This window comes from Periophthalmus magnuspinnatus, chromosome 10, assembly GCF_009829125.3.
Source record: "Periophthalmus magnuspinnatus isolate fPerMag1 chromosome 10, fPerMag1.2.pri, whole genome shotgun sequence".
NCBI lineage: Eukaryota > Metazoa > Chordata > Actinopteri > Gobiiformes > Gobiidae > Periophthalmus > Periophthalmus magnuspinnatus.
In genome coordinates, this window is record NC_047135.1 from 3,839,586 (window position 1) to 3,860,477 (window position 20,892).

The 20,892-nt window shown below is 39.4% G+C and overlaps 1 protein-coding gene across 1 annotated transcript in view; it reads right to left on the reverse strand.

Annotated features, from left to right (window-relative positions):
- Nucleotides 1-6,680: 6,680 nt before the first annotated feature.
- sncb (synuclein, beta) overlaps nucleotides 6,681-20,892 on the reverse strand; it is a 28,629-nt gene continuing 14,417 nt past the window's right edge. The window contains exons 5-6 of the mRNA XM_033974651.2: nucleotides 15,331-15,417; nucleotides 6,681-7,468 (exon numbers count right to left, since the gene is read on the reverse strand). Of these exons, the coding sequence (XP_033830542.1) occupies nucleotides 7,439-7,468; nucleotides 15,331-15,417 (117 nt within the window). The 3' untranslated portion in view covers nucleotides 6,681-7,438. The remainder of the gene's footprint in view (nucleotides 7,469-15,330; nucleotides 15,418-20,892) is intronic.

A 20,892-nucleotide genomic window follows, 5' to 3' on the forward strand; every position in this document is an offset into this window, starting at 1 on the left:
GCGATGTGCCGCCCACACGTGCACAACACTCGTCTTTCACGCTGCCTCCAACTCCAGCTCCTCCGCCACACTCCCGGTGAAGATGCGGCCATTTTCCCTCAGCTAATTAGCGTGTCATCTGTTTTCTTTCCCTATCTCAGGCTTTTTCTTGTTTTTTTTACAGCGTGTGTGTGTCATTAGAGGTGGGAGGACATGTTCCACTCACTCAGGCACAAGGATTTCTCAGTGTTATTTCAAAGGTCTCCACCAATCTGTACGCGCTGTTGTGTTGCCATGGTAACCTGTTGTCTGTAGGATGGGAGGTGCGCGTGTGAGTCTCACTGAGGTCCAGGACTGGAGCCTCGAGCGCGCCCCGGGCCAACCTCCTCTCTGCGCTGCGTCACGTGCGTCAGGCTGGGGATGTCGATGCTGTGACTCAAGTTTTATTCTAAACTAAAATCATGCACATGTTGCACTGGGTTACATCATTTTAAATTATGTTCAATACTGAAAACAAAATACAGACATTGCAAATATGCTACTACATCACAGATCAATAAAATACATCACTATAGTTTGAATATTATTTCATACTAAGTGACTATCAGGACCCAGGAGAGCATTGTGAGAATGATCCATGGAGGATATTTGAGTTTAAGCTTTAAAAGACAGACATATATATATAAATTAAAAAATAAACATATACATGAATAACATTTTTAAATAATAAAAAAAATAAATAAATAAATAAACAAGATTAATAAATAACATTAATAAATAAAAAATAAATAAATGAAATGTATAATATCCATGGAGGATATATGAGTTTAAGTTTTGAAAGGACAGACCCATACATAAATAAAAAAGTAAATAAATGTAACTATTATAAATAAATAGATAAATAAGTTAATGAATAGATAAATGAACAAATAAATCAATCAATCAATCAGGACCCAGGAGAGTACTCTGAGAACGAGCCATGGAGGATACTTGAGTTTTTAAAAGGATATATGAATAAATGAAAAAGTAAAATAAATAAATAAATAAATAAATAAATAGATGAATAATAAATAAATAAATCAGGACCCAAGAGAGCACTGTGAGAATGATGCATGGAAGCTATTTGAGTTTAAGTTTTAAAAGGATATACACATATACATACACAGTAAATATAAACAAATAGATAAATGAATGAATGAATAAATAAATAAATAAATAAATAAATAAATAAATAAATAAATAAATAAATAAATAAATAAATAAATAAATAAATAAATAAAATTCAAGCTTTTAGCCACTTGTTGAATTGTATTCCCATGGACTTTTATTTCACAAAATATTCACATAAAATATAGTTTCAAAAATACAAGGTTATAAGGATGTGGAATGTACTCAAATATGTTTAGCGAGTTTTTGCAGATGCCATTTACACGTGTGGCCCATTTCTTTGTTTTGTTCTTCTTCAGATATTGCAGATCACTTTGTGTGCAGGCTCTGTCCAAACTCTTTGATGCTATCGGAGGCTTTATCCGCCGCTTTGCCGATGGAGGCCTGGGTCTGCCTGCTCAGCTCCTGGGCGGCTGCAACGGAGATAAGGTCATTACAGCGGGATTTCATGGGATTCACTTTGAAGCTCTATTTAAAAAGAGTGATTCTAACCCTGTGATATAAGTCTAAGGTAAAATGTGGTGTACGTAAATGGTCAAATTCAATCAACTGGTTTGAATTATTTAAGAGCAGATGCACCCAGATGAGCGAGTATGAGCCATGTCTCTATTGATTCATCCATCCATCTATTTTCTTCCTCTTATTTGGGGCCAGGTCGCGGGGGCAGCAGTCTAAACAGAGACTCCCAGACACTTCCTACAGCTCCTCCAGTGGGACCCCAAGGCGTTCCCAGGCCAGCAGAGACATATAGTCCCTCCAGCGTGTCCTGAGTCTTCCCTAAGGCCTCCTCCTAATGGGACATGCCCGGAAAACCTCTCCAGGGAGGTCTTTTCGGTCATTACCCAAAGCTAATGACCATAAGTGACGGTAAGAACGTAGATTGACCAGGTCAATCGAGAGCTTTGCCTTTGGACTCAGCTCCTCCTTCACCACAACAGTCCAACCTGTCAATATCATTTCATAATAACTACATCTTATAATAATAAAGCAATAAAGCAATGAAGCCTGAATAAAGACTTAATCATAATACACAAACCCTTCATGATTCAGGCTTAGTAACTGCTTAATTTAGCGATTGGACCTGATCATTTCTAGTGTCAGAGTTAAAACAGAATGTGCAGTTTGACTACATCATGAGTATGTTTAATGTGACTGGAGCACAGACAGTCTTTGAACAGTCAGTTGGGGTCCAGAGCTGCTGATGGTCCATGTTTCTGGGTCTATGTTTGCACCGATTTTCATTAGTTTCCCCAGATTGTGTGGTTTAAATTTGCTGCAGACACTCCCACAATCCTTTTTTGCCACGTTGATGTAAGTATTTGTGTGTGTGTGTGTGTGTTTAACTTTTTGTCCAGTTGACAGATTAGATTTTTTCTTTTACCAGGGTTCCTTTATGCAAGAATCAGAGGTATAAAATAAAAACTCATTCGTGCCCCAGTCCATTAAATTGACCGTATATCGTCCAGTTCTTTGTTTTTTGTCATGTCATGTCTGCTTCTTAATGCTACGGAAATAAATAAAACCTGAAACCTCTAGCTGTCCTGTTTAGCTGCTCCCATGTGCGTAAAAACATATTCTAAACATCTGCTTTATCGAAATCCGTGTTACATAAATCAAACCGGAGACGGTGAAGTGTGAAGTGAGTCAAATATATCCAGCACATGCGGAGATATTGCGGAGATGTTGTACCTGTGTTCACAGTTTCTTTGGAGGAATCGGCCACCTGCTGCACCGCCCCCTGAGCCGCGTGCACTAAAACACATCCAACAGACATGTTAGACTCACCGAAACACGCTTCACATCATTATAGGAAAGATTGTATTAAATATTTTATTAAATATCGTGCCTGGTGTTTTCTAGTTTTGTTAATAATTTTACTTCCTAGTTTGACATGAGCCGGAAATTTGACATATATAAAGGTAATGCCCTAATGTTTCCTATAGCATTTAGCATTTAGCATCACTATAGCATAATGTGAATGGACTAAAACTTGTCTAAATTGCACAATAGTTATGATTAGACAACAAGACGTTTATTTTGTTGAAAGAAGATTTAAACAGTCAGAAAAATGTCCTCTTTGTTCGTAAACTGTCTTTGCGTTTTAGCAGTGATGGAATGTAAAGAAGTACAAGCAGTAAATTTGCGTTTTGCATTTAACAGTGGATACTTTTTATTTTCACTTCTCTACATTTGAGAGCAGTATCTGTACTTTTTTTTAAACAGGATTGAAAAGTAAAAGTATTTTTTATTCTTGTCTGAGACCTGCTGAAAAGGCTGAAGGTTTGTTTTTAACACATTCACAATTTTAGCAAACAAAAGTATCCAAATAAAAACAGCCAAAAATATCGATCTAATTGTTTCTGTTCAAAATAAAATTCAACTTAAAGCTTTATTAAAATCACTACGTCTAAAGCCTCAAAATCTGCATGAAACACTTCTATTTTTTTCTCTTTCTGTACATTTTTAAAGGGGTATTTAATACATCTATCTGAGTAGATTTTTTAGACTTTTACTTGAGTATTTTTTTGCAATTTTTTGGTATTGGTACTTTAATGGAATTTTATTGAAATTTGTTGATGACGTAGCTGGAGATATTTTTGGTAGTTTTCTTCAGAAACCTTTCGTTAATTGCAGTAAAACTATGATAAATATCTCCCACAGGTTCTATCCCACTAAACAAAGTAATAGGCTTATTAGAAAAAAATGAAAACGTTTAATATGCACTTAAAATACTACTACTACTACTACTACACATTTTAAAAGCTTTGTCTCAGTGTTTTGCTTGTTTTACCTGTGCTGTCAGTAACTCCTTTAGCAGCAGTGTGGCTCGTGCCCTTTAGGCCCTCAAACGACTTCTTGAATGACGCCATGTCTGTTTTGTCCCAGTCGCAGCACACTGCCGCTTTATACTCTCTGTTTGGGACGGGACAGAGCAGAGGATTAACCCAAACAAACCAACTCCCTCCGACTGGCATCTCAACTATGGGCCCGGCGCGTGCTCAGCAGATTCTTTGAGCCAAACGAGGGCAGAGCTGCAAAAAGAAAAGAGACAACAACACTGAGCAGACAAAATGTTTAGAACAGAAACAGTTTGTGAAATATTAGTGAAATAATGATGTGTTTGTAAAGCAGAATTCAAATAGACAAGCATTGAGAGTAGTACTGAGATGGGAGATTACTGGGAATACCAAGTGCAAAGTGCAAATCTTGTGTGTTTAGGCAGGACACTTGGCTCAAATGTCTCCACGGGTTGGCGCCGCTCTGTCTCTCTGAGCTTCTTTCTGTCCATGTTTCCAGTAGAACGTTAAAATCAGCAGACCAGATGATTTTGGATGTTCCCAGGTCCTGGCTAAAACCTCGAAGCAGCTGGGATTTTGGTGTAGCTGGTCCCAAACTCTGGAAATCTTTGAAACTCGAGCTGAGCCAGTCTCTTGCATCGTTTTATCGTGTTTTTGCATGTTTTGTTTCACGAGATTGCACTTTACATCGCCTTTGTGCAGCACTTTTGTCATTGTGGCTGTTTTTAATTGTACATTTGACTTGATTTGACACGCACTTTCCTTTGTGTAAATCTGTATGTGAATGATGGTGCTCGAATTGTCCGATGTCACGGATTTGCAGTCTTCCTTTCTTCTTCCAGGGCAGCTGTGGCTACGATACTAGCTTACCACCACTAAGTGAATGAACAATACAGTGTAAAGCACCTATGCGTATAAAAAAACGCTAGTTAAATAAATGCAAATGCAAGCCTGATCTCCAGTGACATCCTTAGAAACGTCTTCTACGATCACAGTAGAAGACGACTCAGGAGAAAGAATGCAGGGCCAGGAAAAGGATCAACAACTTCCAGGTGCGTTTAGTGCGGACCACCACACATTAAAGAGCCATAGTACAGTATTTTCTGATCTGTTCTAATGCTGTTTCCTCTTCACAAACAAACCTGGAGTTGTGTTTTTTTTGTTTCATTCACACATATTTAACACACAAACACTGCATATTTAAGTGGAGTTCCTCTCTCAAACTGAAAACACTCTGTTCCACCTTATTTTAGAAAAGAAAATATAAAATTAGAATCGATCAACATGAAAAAAGTGGCTGTATTACACTATTTCCTGATCCTGAGTTTGCTGAGTTTGTCAAATGAGATTATAACATGCACAAGTTTTCAAACCTTTGCACATGTGACAAAGAAATGGCTGATATCGATGCAAGTTTGCACCATTAGTGAATATGCATGGAAGAAAGAAAGAGTATTTGTATATGAAATTGAGTGAGTGTGTGTGTATGTGTGTGGGTGTGAACTGAATGTTTTTAGAAATGGCGTATTTGAGCGAGAGATGTGTTGTATTTGATGTATGCACCATGTTTGCACGTGTTTCATCCACCTACACCAAACTGTTACTCTGACTTAACATCAGCCTGTGCAGTGACTACAGCTGGAAATGAGTATTTTTGCTACAACCTGGCACCAAACTGTACATATTTCCTGTTTTTTTAAGGTCATTGTATTGTTGTGCACTGTCCCTGTCCAAATAAAAGCAGACCGTACCATGCCATCTTTGTTCTAATGTTCCTGGAGTTGTGTTTTGTTTCATTCACACATGTTTAACACACAAACGCTGCATATACAAGGTGGAAAACACTCTGTTCCACCTGATGATTCTTACAGCTCTACGCCTTAAGTTCTTTTTAATGTTTGTATTTATACACTATGTTTCATGTGGGCGTCCCTGAATTTGTCGATCTTTCCCATATCCCTGGCTGTGTGATCCCTTGTCCGTGATTGGAGGATGGTTTTCCAGCGTGGCCAATCCCGGGGCCCACATTCAGCCGCCTCCCAACTACTACTAAGACTCGGGACACCTGTTTGGGGCTGCTCAGTTATGACTCTGTCCGTCAAGATTTTGTTACGATATTGTGGAATGTGTGTGTTTTAGTTAACTTTACCTTTTTGTTTTCATTTAAACCCTTGCAAGGCACCATTTTTGTTTAAGTATTTTTAGCCCCCTTTTGTTTAGTTTACCCTTAACATCCCTGTACATTAAATTACTTCTTAATTTACCGTTTTCTATCTTGGTTTCTTTTGTTAATTCCCTGTTACAATGTCATTTCCTCATCACAAACAGACCTGGAGTTGTGTTTTGTTTCATTCACACATGTTTAACACACAAACCCTGCATATTTATGCTGTGAAAACGCTCTGTCCCACCTCGTGATGTCATCATGTGGTAATACAGGAAGTGCTCCACTGTGTTTTTAAACTCCACACACCTTCATTTCTTGAATCATTTGGATCATTTCAGCTCTTGAGTTGCCAATCTGTACTGGAGTAAAGGTAAAAAGGAGCTGTAAACTAACACTTCATGACATCACAAGGTGGAACGGAGCATTTTGAGCTTTGGAGTTACATAAAAAAACTTGCGTGAATGAAACAAAACACAACTCCAAGCGTATTTTTGATGAATTAACACCATTCTAACACGTCTTTAGGATATTTAAGAGTACTTCAGCTCGTATTAACAAAAGCCAAAAAGTGTTTTTCTTTTTAGTTTTTATTTACAGAGGAATCATATGTCTGGCTTTACACATAAACCTTTATATGGGCAAGTCCTGCAGTTTAAAGCACATAGTGATATGACAACCATTATGATCTCAAGACATAATATCGACTTTAAAACCTTCACACCAACACACGCACACAAACATGTACACTTCATTTCTAACAGATAGATTCACTGGAATGATCACAAGCAACTAGAAAGATACAATGTAAAAAAAACAAAATAACCCAAAACCTTACTCCAAAAACGATCTCCAAAAGAAAAGTGTAAATAACCAAAATGATCCACAAACAGGCAGACACTTAAGAGGATATTATTGTACTGTAACTGCTTGCAACTGAACATAATTATCTGTTACACTCCCAAAGGTTACACGCCATTTGGAAGCTGATGAACATCTACTGCACACTTCTAAATACAGATACACACAAATAGTCACGAGCCCCAGCACTGGTCTCAATTCATTGGGAGGGAAGCAAGGAACTGAGACCGGCAGGACGTCCTACAGTTCAATAAGTACCTACACCCAAACACAGTACATTATAACATGACATTTACAATATATAATAATAAAAGATTTGTCTCGAAGGAAGAACATTTTCAGTGGGAATGCTTGTCTTTTTTGATTTTTTTGCAACAGGGGTGGAATTGGAATTGTATCAGTATCTGTCCTTGTTGTTATTATAAATATTCTTGTGCTGCTGGTTGGATGGTGGTTTGGAGTCATGCTTTTACGCCTCTGGTTCGTAGTCCTGGCTCTCCTGGGAACAAAACCAGAAAAAAACATAAATATAGTTAGTTTTGAAGTTTAGCTGAAAGTGGAAATAAACTGTTATCTGATTTTTTTGTGATTTTTATGTTGTGTTTTCAATTGTACAGTAGATGTTAGTTGCAAATGTGTTCTCCCAACACCAAAACCCTGCGTATTTAGGCTGAGTTCTTCTCTCAAACTGAAAACACTCCGTTCCACCTTGTGATGTCATCATGTGGTAATACAGGAAGTGCTCCACTGTGTTTTTAAACTCCACACACCTTCATTTCTAGAATAATTTGGATGATTTCAGCCTTGGAATCGCCTATTTCTACTGAACTAAAGCTAAAAAGTCACAGTTAACTTGAAAACTACCACTTCATGACATCACAGGGTGGAACGGAGGATTTTGAGCATTGGAGATGTGGACAGACTAATAATAAAGGAAACAAAACACAACTCCAGATTTAAAATGTGCAAATTAAAACGTAATGATCCACGAGTGCCACAGATTAAAACTATAGAGCGACACAAGTACAATACGTCTGCTTTAAGCTATTGTGAAATTAAAAACACCTGAGTTTATTTGTGCACAGCGCTGATGATGAAATGTTGAACTTTTTGTCAGTTTTTATTATAAGCAGATATAGGCCTGGGTGTTAAAAGATATTAACAGTAACAACCTATCATAAAAACCCCAGCCTTTCAGCGCAGCTTTAAAATCTGAACAACTTTGCACATTATAACATCATGTAAACCCAACCTCCCCATCCTATTGTTTCATTTTTCAACATTATTTGCACAAGGAAAGCCAAACGAGAGCAGTCAGACTCTTCTTTTCATGTGCGTCCTGTTCAAATACAGAACAAATACCTGCATATGTTCATTTAAAACATTAAAAACAGGAGCAGGTGTGAGTATAAATGTTTATCACCAGATTATTAAAGTGCATTAGTGGCACCAAAGTATCTAGACTAATAATAAAGGAAACAAAACACAACTCCAGGTCTGTTTTTGAGAGTCACAAGAGTCAATTTTGTGTAATATAGGACCTTTAAAAGACATATTTACGCATCTCCTTCTTCATCCTGTCTGTTTATTGGTTCATATATTATACATTACAGGCGATAAACTGAGTGTTTTTATTGATAATTAACAGCAGGATCAACCGTTTAACTCCCATTAGGTTCTATTACAGTTTAGGCAATGTGCCATAAAAGCAAACAGGCCCATGGCGCGGCATTAAATCAGACCTATTCCGCAAAATGGACTTTTCAGAGCTTTTATCCATGTTATAATTGTTTCTTCTCATTTATCCTCTTTAGTTGTATTTGGTTAAACATGCACGAATCTCTCAAATGTTTAATCGCTTATTTTCAAGACGCCATATTGTCAATGAACCTCTATTTTCTCCACTGTGACACGCCCACTGTGACGTACGCACTTCATTCTCCAATTTTATTTTCTTTAAGCGGTGATATTTGTAGGATTTGGCAGTGTTGCGTAGTCATTTTGGTACAAATTGAAAAAAAAAATCCACTTCTCGTTAGTGTGATGTGCAGCTATCCATAGGAGAAGCCAACCGCAGCGGGTTTGTTTCTTTTATTAAGTCGTTTTAGATGAATATTGTGATTTAAAATGTGCAAATTATAACTTTATGATCCACGGGTGTCATAGATTATAACTACAGAGCAGACATAAGCACTATAAGTCTGATTTAAAACACAAAAATAGTTGCGTTGGCCTGGTTCCATCTGTCAAAATATCAGCTAAAACATTTACTTAATTGTCTGGAACATTAAAAAAAAGCACAAAATGTAAGGCATCTTTGTCACAAGTGCAAAAACTACATATTTAAGCAACATTTTAAACCCCAGCAGCAGTAGATAATGGTGATGTCACTCTCTCTCTCGTGCCAGACCCGCGTTTGTCCAGCAGATGGCAGCACACCCCTTTTTACAGCTTCAAGGACGAGTCGTGAGCACATCCCTTCATCCTCATCCTCCACCCGGGCTCGTGCATCCTCCTCTTCTGTCACCCTCGGAACATAGCACCACGTAAACCAGCCCCCAGCGCTAACAAGTCAGAAACTACATTTTAAAAACCGCATCTTTGCCTCTTCTACCTTTTCTACCTCTTTTACCGCAGCACCGAGGATCCATATTCTGACATCTACCCATGATGCAGTTGGGCCCAGCGCGTCATCGCCACACCCATCCAGACACGGGTGGTGGTGTGGTGATGGTGGGAGGGGGGGTGGGAGGAGTGGGGGAGGGGAGCGGGTTTTTGCGGAGGAGGAGGAGGACGCAGGACGCACGGACAACAAGAAATTCACTTGCGATTTACGTCTCCTTTTACTGCTTAAATGATTCATCCACAGACTCGGGACAGACGGCAGACAGACCGAGATACACTCAAAATGGGCTAGACACGGGCAATAACAGGCAACATTACACTCCAGGATCAAATTGTAGTTTAAAATACAACGAAATGCATGTTTTTGATTAATAACTAACCTACTATATGTGCAAAACCTGAATCGTCCTATTGTGTCTATCAAACTTTTCAAATGGCATTTTTACTGAACTGCAAAGAATTCACGGCTAAAAACTGGTCCAATATCATGAACATCAAGACAAAACAAAAGTAAGTGTATCAAAAATATTCAGATGGAGAGGTCTATATATATATACTGTATATCTTTATGGGGCCATTGTCTGTTTTTGAAATAAAACTGTGAACTACTCAGACTAAACAGAACCAGAACAGGACTAAACCCAGTCTACATAAGGCTTCAAATTAGGCTTAAACCAGGACTGAACTGGGACAAGCGTGATTGCGTCTTGAGAATCCACATACGCGGAGCAATTGATTAACGCTATCACTTTTTTAAAACCAGAATCAGAATCAGAAGACTTTTATTGCCATTGCCAGAGAACACAACTTCACAGACTAGGAACTTTCTTCGGTGATAAAAAGCAACATAAAACACTGAAAAATAATAACGATAATTAAAAAAAAAAGTAGAAATATAGCTATACCAGACCTATTCTGCAAAATCAACTGTTGTTTCTTCTCATTGAGCGTCTGAAGTTGTATTTGGAGTGATTCATGTTTGATCAATCTTTAATCGCTTATTTTCAAGACGCCATTTTGCAGATCAATCCCCATTTGCACCTCCACTGTGACGCACGCACTTTTCTCCAATTTTAGTCTTAATCAGTGATACTCGTAGGATTCGTCAGCGTCGCGTCATCATTTTGGCACAAATAAAAATAAATCCACTGCTCGCTAGTGTGTTGTGCAGCTGTCCTTAGGGGGCGCCGACAGCTCCATGGCGCTTTGTTGTGATAACGTTTACGGTGACATCAGCTCCCATTGGACACCGCAGTTTTCTAACGTGGAACTCAGCGGATTTGTTTCTTTCATTACGTCGTTTTAGATGAATATTGTGATTTAAAATGTGCAAATTATAACGTAATGATCCACGAGTGCCACAGATTATAACTACAGAGCGACACAAGTACAATACGTCTGCTTTAAGCTATTGTGAAATTAAAAACACCTGAGTTTATTTGAGCACAGCGCTGATGATGAAATGTTGAACTTTTTGTCAGTTTTTATTATAAGCAGATATAGGCCTGGGTGTTAAAAGACATTAACAGTAACAACCTATCATAAAAACCCCAGCCCTTCAGCGCAGCTTTAAAATCTGAACAACTTTACACATTATAACATCATGTAAACCCAACCTCCCCAACCTATTGTTTCATTTTTCAACATTATTTGTACAAGAAAAGCCAAACAAGAGCAGTCAGACTCTTCTTTTCATGTACGTCCTGTTCAAATACAGAACAAATATCTGCATATGTTCATTTAAAACATTAAAAACAGGAACAGGTGTGAGTATAAATGTTTATCACCAGATTATTAAAGTGCATTAGTGGCACCAAAGTATCTAGTTTAGCATCTCTCTGAAATATATAATATACTGCATTTTTCCTACAGCCAAATGCCCTTTTTCCATCTCAATTCTGCTGCTTAGACTTATACAATCATGAGATCTTGTATTAAAAGTCTATCGTTGTTGTCCCTTATAAATATATTTATAGTGTTCTTCTTCTCCTCTGTGAACAGTGATGGGTTTAAAGTTCATCACCTGTTATGAAACGAAAGGCTGAGTGAAAGAGTGAATCTAAAGCAGTGGTTCTTAATCTGGGTTCGATCGAACCCTAGGGGTTCGGTGAGTCAGTCTCAGGGGTTCGGCGGAGGTCAAGACACGCACCCGACTCATATGATTAGCGGACTGCAAGCGTCTCCAGACGTTGGCCCAATTCAACAAATATACCCTTTGATGTGTCTATCGAAGTACCTGCCCAACTTAAATGAGACGTTTGAACACTGCTCACGCCTCACAGACCCAGCTCACAGTCCTGTGTAAAGACACAGCCCTGATTTTCAGACGCTGTGCGCAGGAGCAGGAGGATCAGGAGGACGTAACTTTCGCCCGTCCCTCATGACACGCTAAAAAGCTTGTCCGTAGATGTATAATGAAAATCCTGATAGGAAATCGCCACAGAAATCTATTTGATGTAGTAACACGTTTATTATATCTGTGATAGATCTGCTCTTGTCTCCACAATGACGTATCACGTATAACACATCAGACACTTCGCTCAAAAGTAGAGCCACAAGCGAGTGAAAATGAGCCAAAACAAAAGTCTGTGGAGAGCTTTTTAACAAAGGAGAAAAGGCCAACTGAGGAGCCAGAAGAGGAGACTACGACCTCCAAGAAAAAGAAAGATAAATTTAAGAGACAACACCAAGAGTCCTACTTAAATATGGGTTTGTCACCACAGGTGAGTCTCACGTGCAGAGTCCGCTCTGCGTAATATGCGGAAAAAGCAAATGAGGCAATGAAACCTTCAAAACTGCTTTGGCACATGGAGACTAAGCACCTGGGATTAAAATATAAGCCTTTAGAGTTTTTTGAAAGAAACTGTGGAGCAGACTAGACATAATCACACGGCGGGTGTCATTGTCTCTCATCTCCTCGATGGGTCCACCTCATCCCAAAGACACAAGTGCAGACCTCCCTCTGATGCAGCGGTTTGGTGAGTTGTATTTTTTATGCACTTAACTTATTTTTGCCATATTTATCTGCCACGTGTAGAACGCTTGTACGTGAAAATAAAACCTACATTATTCTGTTACATTATTATTATAATTATATACAATGTTATCTTCATTTTAGATGTCAAAAAGTATTTCCCAGTGTTTTATTTTCCATGGAAAGTGGATCCAAATGGCTCTTTGCGTGTTAAAGGTTGCCGACCCTGTAGCGTGATGGAAATTAGGTGATGGGTGAGTGTTAAAATGTTAAAAATAATAAATAGCATAAATACAATAAGTTCATTATTGAAATACATAAGGTTCAAAATTTAAATAATTTCAGTGTGGTAGAATTAAAAAAGGTCATGTCTTTGTAAAAAGGTGCATGTAATTTGTTGTGAGTTCATGCATTTTATTGGTTTTATTCTTTGAACACAGTGATGTTAATGCACGACTCATTTTGTGCACCAGTAAAGCATCCATGTGTCTTGAATTTGAAAAAAAATCTATATATATTTTTCAATACAGAAGGGTTCGTTGAATGTGCATATGAAACAGGTGGGGTTCAGTACCTCCAACAAGGTTAAGAACCACTGATCTAAAGGCTTCAAAGTAAAGGCTGTAGTCTGTGTGTGTATGTTATATCTCCATAATGCAGTACTCCAAGTATTTGAAAACATCTATACGTCCATTGATTTTAATACACACTACTCATTCCTCTATACATTACAGTGTTATTTATATACTCAGTGCTGGCTATTTAAAATGTCTTCCCAAAGCGCTATTTCCTGTACTGTTACTGTCTCTTCCTTCGCAGCCAAAATCTAAAAATACTACTTGTGTGAGACTAAACGTGCAGCTCTCCGCACAGGCAGGGCGAAGCGGAGGTAGGTGGTGCTATATTCATCTATCACTATAGTCAGTATGGGGCGATTGGCCTTAGTTTAGTTCCCGGGGAGAATAAAGCGCTCTGAATGTGTGTGGGATGGAGCGCAGGCCAGAGGTTTAGTGCTGTGGAGATGTATGTGTGCTTAAAACATGGAGTGGTGCATAGTAATGAGGAGCTACTGTGTGTCAATGGGCTTTTGTTGGTCTATTTAAATCTACTTAACGGTCATATATTACACTAAATTGACTCTTGTGAGGTTTAAGTCATGTTATAATGCTGTTATCTCCTCAAAAATATCAGTCTGTCTACATTTCCAAAGCTCAAAATGCTCCGTTCCACCTTGTGATGTCATGAAGTGGTAGTAGTTTTCATGTTAACAGCTCCTTTTTTACCTTTAGTTCAGTAAATATTGGCAACTCCAGAGCTGAAATGATCCAAATGATTCTAGAAATGAAGGTGTGTGGAGGGTAAAAACACAGTGGAGTATTTCCTGTATTACCACATGATGACATCACAAGGTGGGACAGAGTGTTTTCCACCTTGTATATATAGGGTTGGTGTGTTTAAACATGTGCGAATGAAACAAAACACAACTCCAGGTCTGTTTGTGATGAGGAAACAACATTATAGCATAGATCCCTTTTTTTATGTTGATCGATTTCAGTTTTTGATTCTAATTTTATATTTTCTTTTCTAAAACAAAATTAAAATGGCACTATGTAACTTTTCATATTTGCAGGTTGGTTTGAGTGGGCAAGAATTTAATTTCACGATTGTCTACAGCTGATTAGACGTATCTGATGACGAGCCAGTGACACCACTATGCCAAGTCACAGGTCAGATCTGTGGAGAGGGGACCCCATATTGTTCGAGGTACTTTTGAGTAATGAAACGCATGTAATTGTATAAATCATAGATAACTTTAATGCCATATAAGCAAAGTAATAACATCTCCATGGAGACACTTCTACGGGGCTTTAACACATGACATATTAGATCATCATGTTACATTTTATTGTTTTGAAAATGCTGTATTCACCGAAAACATTATATATTAACATGTTTCACTTTCGTTTTTAATGCTTCAAGTCTTCCCTTCGGTCTTCGTGCTAAGTCACTCCCCCTTCAGAGCACTATCACAACACAATCAGCGCCCATCTCGCTAATGAAACTACTTCACATCGCACCGGGTTTGTGAAGCTGTAGTTTACTATGTTTTTGCGTTTTTATGGAGAATTGTCGTGTGGGAGCGTGGGTGTCGTAGGTTTGTGGGCGGAGCGTCGGACAGAATCTCACAGCTAACGGTAAGGTGGGTTTGAATAGAGCCCAGGAGAGATCGCTAAGTGTGAGTGTGACGTCACCCACAGCTCCAGTCAAATGTAGCTCATTGAGGCTAGTAGTTACAGTGGCGAATTTGGGGCCGAGTTCCATGTTTGGAATTCCATCTACGAGTATCATAGCAACCAAAGAGCCAATCAGAAGCAAAGCGGTTGAAGGTAACGCCTCTTTCCCGCTCACACCGCTGGTTTAGCACGGAGCAGGAGCTTTCAAACGCTGTCTATCAAACCAAACGCTAGTGGGAGCGACCTCAGTGAAAGGTGTTTGGTTTGTCTGTTATTAATGTTCATATCTTGATTTACAGATACAATAGCGGAATAAATATACTATTATCATGTAGAGCGGGTTAATACGAACATTTTAAGAGCAAAATGACGAGCCTGACAGCAGCAGAGAGGCAGACGGTGAACTGGAGCCAGAGTCGATGGAGCTGGAAATGCGCCCGTGATACGTCCCTTTATATGTAGAGTCTATGGTGGAGAGCGGGGCTGTGTGCAGAGGGACACAGAGCCGGTGCAGAGAGAGTGCATTACCTGCTGGGACTCGTCATATGTCTCCCCTTCTGGCTCCAGCATAGCCTCACCCTGGCCCTCCATGGCCTCCTGCCCGTACTCCTCAGGCTGCAACACAAACACAGAGGGAATAATGCAAACGTGACACACAGAGAGATGGAAGGAGAAAGAGAGAGGACAGAGAGAGATATATAGAGAGAGAACAGAGAGAGAGAGAACAGAGAGGGAGAACAGACAGGGAGAAACAAAGAGGTACAGAGAGAGAGAGAGAGAGAGAGAGAACAGAGAGATATATAGAGAGAGAACAGAGAGGTGTACACAGAGAGAGAGAACAGAGAGGGAGAACAGAGAGAGAGAAACAAAGAGTGACAGAGAGAGAGAGAACAGAGAGGGAGAAACAAAGAGGTACAGAGAGAGAGAGAGAACAGAGAGATATATAGAGAGAGAACAGAGAGGTGTACAGAGAGAGAGAGAACAGAGAGTGACAGAGAGAGAGAGAAAGAGAACAGAGAGAGATATATAGAGAGAGAACAGAGAGGTACAGAGAGGGAGAACAGAGAGGGAGAAAGAAAGAGTGACAATAGAGAGAGATACAGAAAATACAAAGAGAGAGAGAGAGAACAGAGAGGGAGAAAGACAGAGAGAGAGAAAGAGAGAGAAAACGGAGCAAACGAAAGAGAGAGAACAGAGAGAGATACAGAGAGAGAGAGAGAACAGAGGGAGAAAAAGAGTGACAGAGAGACAGAGGGAGAGAGAGAAAACAGAGAGAGACAAAGACAGAAAACAGAGAGAGATACAGAAAGAGAGAGAGAACAGAGAGGGAGAAAGACAGAGAACAGCGAGAGAGAGAAAGAGAGAGAAAACAGAGCAAACGAAAGAGAGAGAGAACAGGGAGAGATACAGGGAGAGAGAGAGAACAGAGAGGGAGAAAGAAAGAGTGACAGAGAGAGAGAGGGAGAGAGATAAAATAGAGAGAGACAAAGACAGAAAACAGAGAGATACAGAAAGAGAGAGAACAGAGACACAGAAAGAAAGAGAACAGAGAGAGGAAACAGAGAGGGAGAAAAAAAGAGTGACACAGAGAGAGAGAACAGAAAGAGTGACAATAGAGAGAGACAGAAAACACAAAGAGAGAGAGAGAACAGAGGGAGAAAGAGAGAGAGAAAACAGAGCAAATGAAAGAGAGAGAGAACAGAGAGAGATCCAATGAGAGAGAGAACAGAGAGGGAGAAAGAAAGAGTGATGGAGAGAGAGAGGGAGAGAGAGAGAGAAAACAGAGAGAGAGAAAGACAGAGAACAGAACGCTACAGAAAGTGAGAGAGAACAGAGATACAGAAAGAAAGACAACAGTGAGAGAGAGAGAGAGAGAGAGAGAGAGAGAGCGAGAGGGAACAGAGGGAACACAGAGAGAGAGTAAGAGAGAGAACGCAAAGAGAGAAGGAACAGGGGGAATGCAGAGAGAGAGAGTAAGAGAGAGAACACTGAGAGAACAGAGAGCGAGAGATGGAGAGAGAGCGAACAGGGAGAGAACAGAGAGAGAACAGTGTAAGAAAGAGGTACAGAGAGAGAAAGAGAGAATAGAGAAAGAAAGAGACAGAAAGAGAACAGAGAACAGAGAGAGAGAGAGAGAAAATAGAGAGTTGTGGACTGCTCTTTATCTTATGTTTTATGGAGTGTGACAATGAAAAAATAATATTACAAGTGTGAAAGTAGCTCAGAGATAATCATATGTGGTAATGATCACATGCCATTTTATCCATTTTATTTATAATCTGTCTCAAAACTTTACATACTGCTGAGTTAATAAAACATTTTTCTGATTTTTTAAAATTCAAATGCATGTTTTGGACTGAAAACCACACCGAGACCTGAGACATTAGTTAGCACTTAGCTTGTTAGCCTCCGTTGTGCTTTTAAACTGTTGATGCTTAAAGTTTATGGCAAAAATAAAACTTTACTTCCAGAACCAGAGTGGACATCAAAGTGATTTATTTTACTGCTGCAAAAGGTGTTGCTCTTGTTCAAACTCCATCTCACCATTTTGGATCAAATATAATGAAATAATGTCTATATAAAGAGTAATATAATACTAACGGTTTGTTTTTAACTTTTACAGGTTTGACTGGCTCTCATCAGTCCATCTTTACATGTGATGGTGGGACATGACTGCATTTTTCTCCTTTTTATGTGGTTCTTGTATTGATGTTTTTGTGTTCCTTCTGCTAATACTGGATGTCACAAACCTTTTATCCCCAAACTTTCATCATCTCAACATTATAATGCGTCATGTAGAAGACAAAAGCAGCTCCCTGTGAGTGCACCTGCCGCTGTGAGCCCTGGAAACCAAACTAGTGGGTCATCATTTATTTTTAAGTACTGCTCTAATCAAGTCAATTAGGTCAGGACACTGATGATAATCCCATGTGCGGAGGCTCTGTGTGTCAGCCCACCAGCATCAACAGCACAGTGTCCACAAAGGAACAACCAGCACATAATAACACAAGAGGGTCTGGGTTTGTGTTTTAATAGAGAGGAAGTTCACAGGGCACATTTTTAACATCCAGGAGAATTAAACTGAACATCAAACTTCTTAACACGAACCCCATGCTTTTCAGAACAGTTTGTATAGAGCTAAAGTCCAGGATTATTTATATATATTTTTACATTAAACTATATATATATTTATTTAACAGGAAATTGTTAATTGTATAACTGCAGTCTGTGCCATATGAGACCATTCAAATTGAAATTCTGACTTGATTGTGCCATTTCTTGTCACCCTAGAGCTTTAAATCGTAAACATGGCATTTCGGTGCACGCTGATTAGTGAGAGAGTCAGAGGTGACCATGGACTCGATAAAGAAGTGGACTAAGTGAGTGTGACGTCACCCCATAACGTTCAGCTCCAGTCAAATGAAGCTCATCGACGCTAGCAGTTATAGTGGCAAATTTGGAGACGAGTTCCATGTTTGGAATTCCGACCGTGAGTATCATAACAACCAAAGAGCCAGTCAGGAGCGAGGATGTTGAAGATAACGCCCCTTAACGCTCAGACCGCTGGTTTAGCAGGGAGCAAGCGCTTAGCAATCAAAAACTGTTGCTAACGCTAACGGGAGCAACCTCGGGGAAAGAAGACGCCTGATTTGTCTGTTATTAATGTTCATACTTTCATTTACGAACACAAGAGCAAAATGAAAACACCAGGATCATGTAGAGCGGGTTCATACGAACATTTTAAGACTCAAACAACGAGGCTAACAGCAGCAGTTACTTAAAGAGAGGCCACAGTTTTTCAATATAAAGTGAATCGATGTAGCCAGAAGCGCGCCCATGCTCACTTCCTATTTGGAACGCAGACGCTAGCAGGTTAGCTATGTCCACTTACGTATACAGTCTATGGAGGTGATGCAAAAGTGTCATCGATTTCAGAGGATATTGTCAGGTGTGAAAATGAGATTGAGTACTTTTTCACTCATTACAGCAGAATGTCAGAAGTACTAGATTAGGGGAGTCAGAGGAGAGGGTCCAGTCTGAGTCTAGTGGGTTTAGCACAAGTCCAGACCTCTCCAGATGCTCTGACAGCCTTGACAGGAAGATGATATGTTAACCTCCCGAGACCTCAAGGCGGTAAGGTCACATAGAGTCGCGAACGAGAGGAACATTTTAATCAAACTGTCAAACTTATGTCGCACGGTGGATGGATGTACAGTATGCATCGACTGTAGAGTGTATATTTGTATTATCGAGCTGTTATAAGGGCTGGCGTCAAGGCCCACTGGGAACACTGATATATTTTTGTGTGATTATAATGAAATACAACTTTAGCCTGATCCCACACTTCTGGCTCCATCGACTCTGGCTCCAATTCACTTTCTATTGAAAAACTGTCACTCCTCTCTCCCTAACTGCTGCTGTCAGACTCGTCATTTAGGTCTTAAAATGTTCGTATTAACCCACTGTACATGATCCTGCTGTTTTTTATTTCGCTAATGCGTCTGTAAATCAAGATATGAGCATTAAAAACAGACAAATGCTGCTGTTTAGTCTGTTCTTATGTAATACTGTACATAAACATGGCTACGTATTGTACATAGTAGTCACATTTTGATTTATTTCACAGTTTTTAAGTCTATCCATACACCCGTTAAGTCTATTTTTCAGTTATTTATCTTTATTTTTGGTTGCATATTTCTATTCACCTGCTGTTGACATAAATGTTCTCAACTTAACCCAGTCTCGGCTACTTATAGTTCAATTTTTTCTCAGTTCTTTGTCCAACTGTGTGGATTTTTGGACATTTAGCAAATTTTACAGGTTTTCACAGCAGTAGAGAACGAGCAGAGGGTTAGTGACATTTTCTGAGGTCAATCGGTTTAGCGAACAGGAGCCATAATGGAAACATCATGTGACAGAGAAAGATGATAGTCCCACGGCCAGATTGTTGAGGTGATGAAAGTGCCCTGTGAATGGAGACAGATCTATGGACAGAAACTCAACCGGCCATCAACCCCTATAGGCTCAACGCTCTTATAGTCTTAAAGTCAGTTTCGTTTTTGTTATGCTAATTTGGTCCTTTTGTTACAGTGGTTGCCAGGTCCAAACCCCAGTCCTGTATTAGAATGGAGTAACTGATAGTGAACGCTCATGGAATTCTGCAACTTTTACTGTCTACTGCAGGGAGGTCAAACACATTTTCACCAAAAGACACATCAGAAAAATGGCTGCTGTCAAAGGGCCAGAAGTAAAATAAATATAACTACTTTTTAAACTTGTTAATTAACTGTTTCTGTATTTATTACTTATTAAAGATACAAATATTGCATATGTATTTGCAAAGATGTGAAAATATGTCTGTGTAACTGTGTATCTACTGATAATATGACATTTTAAGACCATCACACCTTTTAATTTATCCTGTTGAGGGCCACATAAAATGATGTGGAGGGCTACATTTGGCCCGCGGGCCTTGAGTTTGACACGTGTGGTCTAGCGGATAGTCATGACTTGAATTGCTTGTTTGTGAATGTAAACTTAATCTGAATGTACTTATCAGGATATGCACAAAAAGAAATTATATTAAAAACAGAGAGATATTAACTTTTGTCAATATCGCCCACCCTAACAAACTGCATAACTCGTCCAAGTGAGTTTCCTACTTCTCCATTGCTTAGCTGAGTAAAGCAAGACCTCATGGCATCAAAATTGGGACTAAACTGGGACTAAATTCAGAACTAATCCTACGCTAAACCAGGTCTAGAACAGAACCAAACCAGGTCTACCATCAGGGCTAAACTGGGATCAACTCAGAACACAACAGTTACGTGTAAAAGCTCCCAAATCAAAATCGGAAACTGAATAATCACATTCATGATCTCTGTCTTTCCACTATTTCTTTCTTTCAACAGTGAACAGACGACAGCAGAGCATGATGGGATTCATTAGCTCATATGTCTCCCTGCTGTCCAGAGCTCTGTCCAGTCCAGACTTTAATGACCAAAGCCGACAGCCTTCTGCCAACTGTAAGTGAGACCTGGGTTTGGCTCTCTTCCTCTTTCTCTCTCCCTCTTTCCTCCCCCCCCCCCT